Here is a 12,352-nt window from a genome sequence, read left to right as displayed (position 1 = left end):
CAGTGTCACAACTAGACTTGTAGTCAAGACCGCCTAAACCGAGACCAAGACACTACCAAGACCAGAAGGAATCGAGACCAAGACAAGACCAAGACCAAGACCAAGACAGACCATGTCAAGACCAAGACCAAGTCGAGACCAAGACCGATACCAAGTCGAGACCGGAGAAAAAAAAAACAGACTAGTGTTGAAGCCGAGGTTAATTTAGTTTAGCTTTTTAAAATTTGTTTTATTTTGGTATAGTTTTCAAATTTTCAGTAAAATTTAGTTTAGTTTTTATTAGTTTCATTAACATTTTTTTTAGTTTTAGTTTAGTTTCTATTTTGTGAACACATTTCTATTTAGTTTTTATATAGTTTAGTTTAGTTTTAGTTTTTTTTAGATTAAATAGAGATCACAATTTCCTCGCAATTCTAAACTAAGCAAAATAATGTGAGACAAAATATTAATTGCTTCAGTCTATTTAAAAGTGTTTAATTCATTTTAATGAATTCTTAATAATTTAATACATAATATTTATATTTAAAATAGAATATGTTTAACACACCGATTTTTTTATATTACATTTATGAAAAAGTGGTTTGAATGAATAAATGACATGCTCACAAAAACATCACTGGATGAATCTGCATTTTTGAATCAATCTCTATTCGTTGACAAATACATTTTTTAACAGTTGTTTCCATCTAGTGGCGAAACAATGCAATCGACACAAACATTATTTGAAGCGCCAATTACTTTCAAAAGATGACGTGCTCTGTTTTAATTTCTACAGACTATATTTCTATAGACATCACATCAGTGTTTATATCCAAACTATGACCTTTAATCATAATATTGCTGTGATAATATGAATGACTGGGTAACAACACCCATGATTTTTAAGTATAGACATTCCCCTTGATATCATATAATCTATTAATCTAAAGAAAACAGAATGATGACATATGGTGATACCTCATAATAGCAGTGTTAGAACTGATATACAAACACCAACCCACTACTATTACCAATGCTCGGTACTAGTACTGAGCATTTAAGCAACTAAATTACAATATAGCTTCACTGCAGATGTACAGTAGTGTAGAAAAGAAGTGACCAGTAGGGGAGAGCGGGGCACAACCTAACACTTTTTGAATTTCGCGGTTTATGTAAATCCACTTGGGGTTCAGAGTACAATTTTTATCCACATTATTTTCACATTTGTCTAGTACAAATATATCGCTTTGTTTCATATTTACAGTGTATACGTTTTTCGTTATTTACCTCAAAAGAAAGGAAGTGAAACGTGACAACATGCCCCGTAGGTGGTACATTGTAACATCTGAGGGGCACGTTGTAACACGACCATATGACAGCTTAAAATGTTATCTGATCAAATGAAAAAAATATACACAACAAACTAAAATACATGTGTTAACTTTTTCAAATGAAGTAATGACGTTTTTTTAAAAAATAAAAATGGTCTAATTTTGGAGTTTGACAATGAACATATCGCGACGATGCTTTGAACGGTCCTGATCGCAACACACAGCGGTACAGTAGTTCAAAACAACGTGGACAAATAAATGAAACACATATAGACATTTCAGAAAAACATTCCCGTCCCTCCACACACAGCTCTCATAGAACACGACACACATAAACCAGCCAAAATGCTTTACATGTCTTGAAATAATAACATCTGAACATTAAACATTGATTGTCAGCCTTTATTCACCTGTTGTGGTTTCTTATCAAAATCCTTAGAAGTCAATAGTGTAAATTGCACCGCTTATGTCATGTTAGAGTGTGTGTGAATCAATGAAAATTAACGTTAGCAGGGCACGCAGATGCAGAGCGTGCCGTGCAAATATAATCTAGTGTGTGATTGGTTATTACTTTTTAGTTTTGTTTTTTTGTTTTTGTGATTGGTTATTGGTAGTGATGGGTCGTTCGGGCAGATGACGTAACGAAAAATAATATTTTAATTAAATTCGGGCGGGTGAAATTAAAAAATTAAAATTATAAACAGTTTAAAATGTGTGCTTACTGGGAACATAATAAAGACACCTGGACTCGGTTGAGACCAAAAGCCATATTTGGCAAGACCAGTGGCCGAGACCGAGACAAGTCCGAGTCTGAATACCAGCGAGTCCGAGACAAGTCCGAGACCATAAAAAAACGGTCTCGAGACCGGACTCGAGTCCAAGACCGGACTCGAGTACTACAGCCCTGCATTGAGGCATACCTTAAGATGTCTGAATCGCTCGCTCGCACGCCCGGAAGGCACCGTTGTTGTCGGGTGAGGCCCAACGGGCGTATTTTTCTTTACCAGCTTCCTCTCAAAACAATTATAATGAGTTAAAAAAAGAAATATTGGGTCGGCTCGGGCTTTCCGCGACCGCTGCCGCCCAGCGCTTCCATGACTGGGAGTTTAAAACGCGGTTGAAAGTCCGCACCCAGGCCGCAGATCTGATGCGGTTAGCCGAGCACTGGCTGTTAGAAGATTCACCCTCCCCAGCTCAAGTCGCCGAACGGGTAGTGGTCGATCGGTTGCTGAGAGTGCTACCTCGCTTGATGAGGCAGGCCGCCGGCATGAGAGGGCCCAAATCCATCGCGGAGGTGATTGAAGCAGTGGAACTGGCAGACGCTACCTATCATCGGGAGGCTGGGGAGCGAGCGCAGCAGTTTCCCCGGAGGGTGAACCAGGAGCGACGGCCGCTGGGGGGCGAACCAGGAGCGACGGCCGCTGGGGGGCACCCCACGACCAGTACACAGGCCGTCCAGCCCCCGCGACGAGCCCATGCCCACGGACCCACCGTCTCCGCCCACCAAGGCTTGGATGGTAGGCTGTGTGGTCTATCAGAAAACCCCTCGAGGAGCCCCTACTACGTACGTGAGGGTCCAAGGACGCCGTTATCGGGCCTTGCTGGATTCAGGAAGTGCGGTTTCTCTCGTGCGGCCCGACACCTTGGAGCCCCGACCAGCCCCCAAAGCGACGATGCCGATTACCTGTGTCCATGGGGACACTCGTCAGGTATATACTAACCTTCTTACCTTTCATAAAGGTGGACAGACATGGACCCTGGAGGTCGGAGTTTTAAAGGACCGTCCCGTCCCTATATTACTGGGTCGTGACTGGCCGGGGCTGGACGCCGCCTTGGCCGCCACCGCACGGCCTGCCCGGTCCCGCCGCAAGCCGCACCGCCAGCCATCGCGGGGGCCTGGAAGCCGCTCCAGCCTGATGACATCCGACAGTGGGAGAGAGGGTGAGTCGGCCGGCCCAAACACTAACCTTATCCATGATGTGTTTCAGCAGGTCTCTGGAGGAGGGGATTTTGGAAAAGCCCAAAAAGAAGATGACAGACTTAAAAACTGCTGGCGCCAAGTGCTCATCCTGGAGGGTCTGGAGGGCCAGGAGGTCCTACCAGCTCCTCACCCTCTCCCACACTTCGTTGTACGAAACGGTCTGTTGTACTGCGTCGCGGAGCGACGGGGGGGAGGTTAAACATCTTCTGGTGGTTCCTAAAGGCAAAACGGAGATGGTCCTTGAGCTCGCACATGCTCACCCTATGGCTGGTCACCTGGGCGCCCAGAATACTGTACAGCGTATCCGCGACAGGTTCCACTGGCCGGGGCTGGAGGCAGAGGTAAAGAGGTTCTGCCAGGCCTGCCCCAGATGTCAACGTACGTCGCCCCGGAAGCCTCCCCCCAGCCCGCTGATTCCTTTACCTATCATCGGTGAAGTCTCAGACTTTGATAGTTATCCCATGCCCCGAGTGGATGAACTCCCGGAGCACCTGGGAAGGGCTCGGTACATTACAACACTCGACCTCACAAAAGGATATTGGCAAGTTCCCCTCTCCATCGACGCCAGGCCCAAGACAGCTTTCGCAACACCATCAGGCCACTGGCAATACCGGACCCTTCCCTTCGGCCTGCACGGCGCTCCAGCGACGTTCCAGCGCTTAATGGATGTGGTGCTCCGTCCTCATCAGTCTTACGCAGCTGCTTACCTGGACGACGTGGTGGTCCACTCGGAGGCATGGGACGACCACCTGGACCAACTCAGAAGGGTGCTGTCCGAGCTTCGTCGGGCTGGACTGACTGCCAACCCCCACAAGTGCCATCTCGCCTTAAATGAAGCCAAGTACCTGGGTTTTACTATAGGGAGAGGACTTGTCAAGCCCCAGGAAAACAAAGTCAAAGCGATCCTGGAAGCCCCAAAGCCGCACAACAAGACCCAGGTACGTGCTTTTCTGGGGTTGGCAGGCTATTACCGTTGTTTTATCCCCAGCTTCTCCTCTATAGCGGCCCCCCTGACAGACCTGACCAGGAAGGGGCAACCAGAACGAGTTTGCTGGACCGAGGAAGCGGAACAGGCCTTCTAACTTATCAAACAGGCCTTAACAACGGAGCCAGACACGGGACTGGGGGCCGTGCTCTCCCAAGTCCAGGAGGGAGAAGAGCATCCGGTGGTTTACATTAGCCACAAGCTGACCCGGGCCGAGAGAAACTACGCAGCCGTGGAGAAAGAAGCTCTCGCCATCAAGTGGGCCGTCCTGGAGCTAAGGTATTACCTATTGGGCCGTAAATTCACTCTCTTTACAGATCATGCTCCTCTACAATGGATGGCCCGGGCCAAAGACACAAACGCCCGTGTCACGAGATGGTTCCTGTCGCTCCAGGACTTCCACTTTGATGTGCGCCACCGGGCCGGTTCCAGCAACACCAACGCCGACGGACTCTTTCGGTCCTGGGCAGCTTATTCAGGTCTGTCAGGGGCCACTCCCCTCCCACCCCCTATTTCCCCTTTCTGTTTCCACCTCCAGGACCAGGACGTCGCTTGGGGGGGGGGTGGGAGTGTGACGGGAGTCCCGAAGATCAATCAGCGTCGCCCTGGCAACACACAAGCAACACCTGGAGGCACTCACCACAGACCAATCGGTCACGGCCACGGCGGCTTTATAATCAGACTGTTTGAGACATACAAGCGAGTTCTATCGCCGATGAGGCGTGAGACTTACCTGATCTTTGTGTCGCTCTTCCCGCAGACTCGCCGTGACCGCCTGGTCCCCCACTTCCGGGTTCCGCTCACCGGGGTTAAAGCACGTCCTTTGCACCAACCCCTTTTGCTGGCCACCGTCACTGGGAAGCACCGTCAAGGAAGGAATCACCCTGCACCGAAAGCCGACGACATCACCTCCTCACTCACCCGTATTGTTCACTTTATTAACCCTGTTAATAAAACTCACCCTCCGGGGCTCACACAACTCTTGCTATGTCGTTGTTAATCCACGCCCGGCCACACACTGTTAGCATCAAACGATGAGAACTGTTTAGGTGAAGGAAACGAAGATGAAATCATAGTAGATAGATGGGAGAGTGATAGTGAGTGCAGGTTACGTCGAAAGATGACATGTGGAGTGGTATGTATTGTGCCAGGAACCACGTAGAGGTTAAGAGTGAGGAGGAAGTGATCCGAGGTGTGCAGTGGAGTCACCAGCACATGATCAGTGGAGTAGTGTTGTGTGTAAATAAGGTCCAATTGTTGCTGTAGCTAACACTCTCTTTAGATCAAAGGAGGCCAGCAGAGTGTGGAAGTCTGCAGCTTTAGGTTTATCTAGGTGGATGTTGAAGTCTCCAAGCATTCACCTTGTGCTCCTAGGGTGCGATAAACAACTACAAGATTGGTTTTAAAAGGGTGGCTAATAGTAACTGAATATTATTCCAAGGAGCAGTTACTACCCAGAAAAGGTAAAGGAATAAATTTCCAATCATTAGAGATGAGTAGACCAGTACCTCCACCTCTTCCAGTCAGACGAGGAGTGTGGGAACATGAGAAATTATTGGAGAGTGCTGCAGGTGTAGCAGTGTCCTGGTTTGATCCAGTCTCTGTCAGGGCCAGCAGGTTTAGCTTTGAATGACTAGTAATAGATGTAATGAAATATGCTTTATTTACTGCATACTGCCAATTCCAGAGACCAATAGAAAAAGAAAGTAGTGTGTTAGCAGACATAGGCAAAGTCTGCAGGTTGTTAGGGTTGCACTGCCTACAGTCGTGGCCAAAAGTTTTGAGAATTACATAAATATTGGAAATTGGAAAAGTTGCTGCTTAAGTTTTTATAATAGCAATTTGCATATACTCCAGAATGTTATGAAGAGTGATCAGATGAATTGCATACGCTCTACGCTCTATCCCAAACGCTCTATCCCAAGATGTAATGATATTGTTTATAATGGTATATGGTCATCTTCTTATTTGAAATGTCAGTGTCTTATAAGCCCATGTGGGCTGGGCACAAATCTTGTGTATGACACTTAAATAAAATGAAATGAATGAATGAATGCATAGTCCTTCTTTGCCATGAAAATTAACTTAATAAACTTTCCACTGCATTGTTAAGAAGGCTTCAGGGCGTCCAAGAAAGTCCAGCAAGCGCCAGGATGGTCTCCTAAAGAGGATTGAGCTGCGGGATCGGAGTGCCACCAGTGCAGAGCTTGCTCAGGAATGGCAGCAGGCAGGTGTGAGCGCATCTGAACACACAGTGAGGCCAAGACTTTTGGAAGATGGCCTGGTGTCAAGAAGGGCAGCAAAGAAGCCACTTCTCTCCAAAAAAAAAAAACATCAGGGACAGATTGATCTTCTGCAAAAAGTATGGCGCATGGACCGCTGAGGACTGGGGCAAAGTCATATTCTCAGATGAAGCCTCTTTCCGATTGTTTGGGGCATCTTGAAAAAGGCTTGTCCGGAGAAGAAAAGGTGAGCGCTACCATCAGTCCTGTGTCGTGCCAACAATAAAGCATCCTGAGACCATTCATGTGTGGGGTTGCTACTCATCCAAGGGAGTGGGCTCACTCACAATTTTGGCCAAAAACACAGCCATGAATAAAGAATTGTACCAAAACACCCTCCAACAGCAACTTCTTCCAACAATCCAACAACAGTTTGGTGAAGAACAATGCATTCTCCAGCACGATGGAGCACCGGCACAATAATAAGGCAAAAGTGATAACTAAGTGGCTCGGGGACCAAAACGTTGAAATTTTGGGTCCATGGCCTGGAAACTCCCCAGATCATAATCCCATTGAGAACTTGTGGTCAATCCTCAAGAGGCGGGTGGACAAACAAAAACCCACTAATTCTGACAAACTCCAAGAAGGTATTATGAAAGAATGGGTTGCTATCAGTCAGGATTTGGCCCAGAAGTTGATTGAGAGCATGCCCAGTCGAATTGCAGAGGTCCTGAAAAAGAAGGGCCAACACTGCAAATACTGACTCTTTGCATAAATGTCATGTTATTGTGAATAAAAGCCTTTGAAATATGAAGTGCTTGTAATTATATTTCAGTACATCACAGAAACAACTGAAACAAAGATCTAAAAGCAGTTTAGCAGCAAACTGAAAACTAACAGAAAACTAATATTTGTGTCATTCTCAAAACTTTTGGCCACGACTGTACAGTGTGTGATGTGTGGTTTGCGATTGGTAGTAATAGTAGGGATATGGAAACACATAGTAAGTGTTGGTCATAAAAACTGAAACAAGTAAAGTGAAGTGAAGCAAGATGAAGGAAAGGATGAATCAAAAGCGATACTTAAGTCTCTTGCTGGTGTCCCGCACAGGTAGAGTCAATGGAATTTACACTCTTCGGTCTTCACACAACGGCTGCCACGGTATAATAACCTCTTTTTATACCCGTCTGACAAAAACTGAAACTGAATTCAGCTGAACACACTTAGCACAACAAAGGGCCAAGCAAGCGCACGACATTGACAAGGTATGCAATCTAGTTATAATGTTAAAGCAAAACAGTGCAAAGGCACAAAACACATATTCTTATTTGGTCCATATGTACTCTAAATTTCATAAAGTTTATCATGCTTGTGTTTATCATCAGCATCCCATTCATTACAATCAACTGTTAATGCACACTGAAGAAATCTGTTGTTGTATGCTAGAGACATTTGGATCACCTTGATGTTAGACTCTTTTTGTTTTCATGTTGAGATGTTGCTCTGCATTTTTCAGCCAAGCAAGATATACACTCCCACTTGCAGCATCACAAAAGTATTTCTGTAAAATTGGAATAATTAAAAAAAAAAAAATAATTTCACATCCATATATCAAAACTATTAACAGGTTAAATGTCAGAGTCAATTATCAATTACAATACTAGAATTGTTCACCCAAAATCTGTCATCAAGTAAGCCTACAATAATTAGTAAAGGCGGCCATGAGTAGTTTTTTAGTGTTTTTAGTTTATGTGCTTTTTTAGATAATGGTCGACCTTCTCCATAGCATTTTAAATTAGCAATATCTCAATAGAATTTAAATAGATTGCACATTTTTCTATCAGCTTTGTGAAAGGAATGGCTCGCACAAATCTTATCACACTTTGTGATAAAAGCACAGAAGATGTTATTTTAAAAATAATGAATAGCCTGATTCCAGGTTTCCATTAACCATGGTATAAATATGGCTGGTTTTGGTTATTGAGGGAGTTACCCCATTGCCCCTGGTCCTAAAACACTGCTGGGCTTTTCCTGGCAGCCTCCTAGCAAAGCAAATGTTTTTCTGAGAAAAGGTTTATGAGGGCACTGCACATAAATACTCATTTAAATAAATATATTTTCAAATACATATTATAAATGAGATGAAACACTTACTGTGTTTAAAGCAGCTCCTCATCTGTTCCATATCACGAGTGAAAAGAAATGTTTCAGAGAAAAGATTAGGCATAAACGGCACATAAATATCGTTAAAAAACAATATAACGTTATAAAACACGTGTTGTAATTAAGACAAAACACTTAACTTTGGCGTTGTCCGTCCTTGTGTGCTCGACATCTCGAGTCAAAGAAAATGGTGTCTGTGAGAAATCTTTCAGCTGTTTTAGCCGCTTAAATATTCCGGATGTAAATAATAACACGCGCAGCGTTAATAAGATTTCACTCTCTGTAATTTCTCCAGACAGAGGGTGCCGTTTACACTAGCTATGTTAACCCCTTGAAATTCAACACCAGAAATCTGCCGTTTTCAAAGCACAATGCAAAACTGACATTTCATTCACTGACGCTCTCCAGTCGGCATCAATGACCTTATCAAAGGACCTCCTGCTGTATATTTCATCTGTTCTAATGGCATAAGATACAGTTAGTTAGCAAAAATCTGGATTGTGGTCTTGATCTTGCTCTGTTTCTGCTTGATTCAGACAAAAAAGCAAAGGTCAAGATTTTTCGCCTTCTTTTTGACCAAACCTCATCATCTGCCTTCAAAACAGAACATACGGCACAGCGAGTCACATGGGGTTAGGTGCGTTCGACTTCATGCGGCTTGCTCAGCCAGCGCAGCATTTCAGAAGGGACTGCGCCAGGCTGTGATGACGTCACAGCTTCTCACGATTGGCCACATTCACCACATGACGATGATCACGCGTGTTTCGTGCATAACAAATCAATTTGCATGCCATTTCGTAAACAGTTTACGATCTTTTGACTGCAGTACATTTTATTCCCTTAAATTCTTTATATTGGATTTGTGCATAAGTTTATTATTGTACTTTTTTCATACAGACCACTTATAGTATTAGCTGCATATTTAAGTAATATTTTTTATGGAATAACTAAAATGTCACAGACATTTAATGTAATGTGGTCAACACTGATGACTGATGCTGAAATCTGTAGTTGCTGCTTCACTTGCATGTGCTGCATTTCTTCCAACAAAAAAGGTATTTCTATAGCTTCCAATTCATCTGCAATAAAGTAGGCAAACGCCACGTGATCTGCCATGTTTGAGGGAGCAACGAGATCCCCAACTTGTCCGACTTGACGGCTCCGTTTTCAGCTCCTCCCCGACTGCTTTCGGGTAATCTCGCCGATCGGTCTGCGCAGCGCAGCACGAGCTCGAACACACCTAATATCTGAGGACTCAATGAGCCACCGTTACTGGCGAACACAACGTGTCCTGCACTGCAGCGGTCGAATAGACAGTCTGTCTGGAGCGAGTAAACAGACAAACACTGAAACGTCCCAGCGTTATTTTCAATTTATATTCAGTTCAAATGCTGCACTGGCGCATCCTATGGAGAAGTGCTTTTCTTTCTAAAAACCTGACACACATATAAATTCCCTTCCCCTTGTCACAGTAACTTACATTTACATTTTTGCAATTTAAAATAAACCATTTACATTTCACATATTTCAAGAGAGTATTTTGAATTATTAATTTTACTTTTTAAATAGCAAAACTTCAAAAACAGCAGGGCAGATCCCTTGAGCGCAGCTAACGATGCTTGAAGTGATCAAGACTATTCTAAAATCCAATAGATAAGCTTTATAGATGTGACTACTTGTAGAGACTGTGGAGAGCAGGTACATGAGCAGAACACAGCTGTGTAAGCAACACTGTCCCAGATGAGTGTTACCAGCACTATTATGAACTATTCGACAGCCGAATGGAGAGGAAGGATTACAGCTGTGAACTAACGGCGTGACTGACCTGAGGTTGGGGTCAGCTCCGTACTGGAGGATGAGTTTGAGGCAACGCAGTCCTCTCTCAGACTCTTTCCCTGCAGCTAAATGAACCGCCGCCACACCGTCCCGGACGATCCTGTTTGGGTTGGCACCGCGACACAGCAGAGACTCTACACACCTGCAGGACGACCACAAGACTACACTCATCTCTGCTTCAGGCCAATACAACCGCTCTGAGCTGACACTGTGTGAAATCATGAGAATATGACGTAAAGCAGACACACATGCCATACACCGCTGAAAGTGACTTTGTTAAGAATCTCATGATGTGCATTACACTGCACTTACTAACTGCACACATGATGTTATGAGATTAATGTTTTAAATGGAACATTTAGAATATGGAATAATAAATTATGGAGGAAAAAAGCAGAACAATGCTTTCAAATATAAAACTAGAATTAGCAGTAGGAGGCATCAAGCCACTGCTCATTAATTCAGTGCTGCATAGCAAAAAAAGACAATATTCTCTCTGCAATTTAAATGATTCAATATTAACTTCTTATTGAACCGTTGCCCTGACGCAGACTCTAAATGCAGTGCGTCCTAGGAAGCATCTAATACTATGATTATGAAAAGTCTGTATTTGTCCTTTCATAGTGACAGGGCTCAGTAACAAATAACCTAATTCGACAGATGACAGATCAGATTAGGTGTGCAAATCTGCGATTTGGCTTCAGCAAACACAAAGCTGATCTAACATTTGTTTTAACGTCATAGATTAATGAGAAAGAAAAATTAGTATTGTTAAAATAACAAATGTTGTTAATGATTTTCAGTTTTTCAACATCTGAAGAATATGTAAAGATATTAAGAGGTAAAAGGAACAATAGCTGCATGACAATAACTAACTTTCTGACTTTATCTATCTGACATGACGTGCTTCGATTCACAAGGTCAATAATTTGGGTTCCATATTTATAATTTATTATTTAAAACATATTAAAATAGAACATATAGTAGAATTTTGCTGGAGTAATTGTTTTGAACTTTGAGATATTATACAAACATGCCACTTTAGATATTTGTATAAGTACTAATGGTATTCCTTTTTTATCATTGTTATTACATATTTTACAAACAAGCGCACATACATCCTTACATGTCAGGGGCAAACATATGAAAGAGTACAATAATTCAATGAAAAAGGGAAAAAGTACAAGAGAAAGGCTTTTTACTTTAACCATCTGTACTTACATAAAAACTATACAGCTGTTTAATATGTATCTTTGGCTTTTAAATTTGTTCTCTTTTTTCTCTAAATATATTTTAATATCAACTTTAAATTGTTCAAAATTTGTTTTTGCTTTTTCATTCCATTTGACTTTATGAATATAGTAATGGGCAATTATAATAACCAAATCAATCATAAATATAAAACTCCTATGTGAAAAACTATACAAGTGTCCACAAAATTCTAATAAATCATAGCTTTTGTTGTATATAATCACTGAGTTCTTTCTAACATATTTTCCACTGAATGTAAAGAATAATCACTGTCTTCTAATAGAATTGCATGTAAAACCAGAAAATATTGTAGAGGATCAATTGAAATGTTAACTATATAAAATATCAACTGTTTTAACCAAATAATTCCCATTTTAAACCAACTTTTAAAAAAAATGTTTCTAAACCTAATATTTGTATTATTCCAAATGGTAAATTTATAGGGGGAGAAATTATGATGCAAGTAAAGCTTGCAGGTTTAATGGGCAATCTATAAATATCAAAACACATTTTAATAGGAATTCTATACTACCTACTTTCTCAAACATACGATTAGATACTAAATAATACCATGTACTCTTCTAATAGTTTTTGAGCCATTTAA

General features: G+C 42.4%; 2 protein-coding genes across 2 annotated transcripts in view; both read right to left on the bottom strand.

Annotated features, from left to right (window-relative positions):
* Positions 1 to 12,352, bottom strand: part of LOC141338208 (uncharacterized) — a 144,492-nt gene that overhangs the window by 98,527 nt on the left and 33,613 nt on the right. The gene's annotated exons all lie outside the window — the stretch shown is intronic.
* Positions 1 to 12,352, bottom strand: part of LOC141339237 (uncharacterized) — a 41,922-nt gene that overhangs the window by 29,081 nt on the left and 489 nt on the right. The window contains exon 2 of the mRNA XM_073844868.1: positions 10,487 to 10,639. Coding sequence (XP_073700969.1) covers positions 10,487 to 10,639 — 153 coding nt within the window. The remainder of the gene's footprint in view (positions 1 to 10,486; positions 10,640 to 12,352) is intronic.

The sequence above is a fragment of the Garra rufa genome, chromosome 7, assembly GCF_049309525.1.
Source record: "Garra rufa chromosome 7, GarRuf1.0, whole genome shotgun sequence".
Classification (NCBI taxonomy): domain Eukaryota; kingdom Metazoa; phylum Chordata; class Actinopteri; order Cypriniformes; family Cyprinidae; genus Garra; species Garra rufa.
This window is presented reverse-complemented; position numbering and strand designations above follow the sequence as displayed.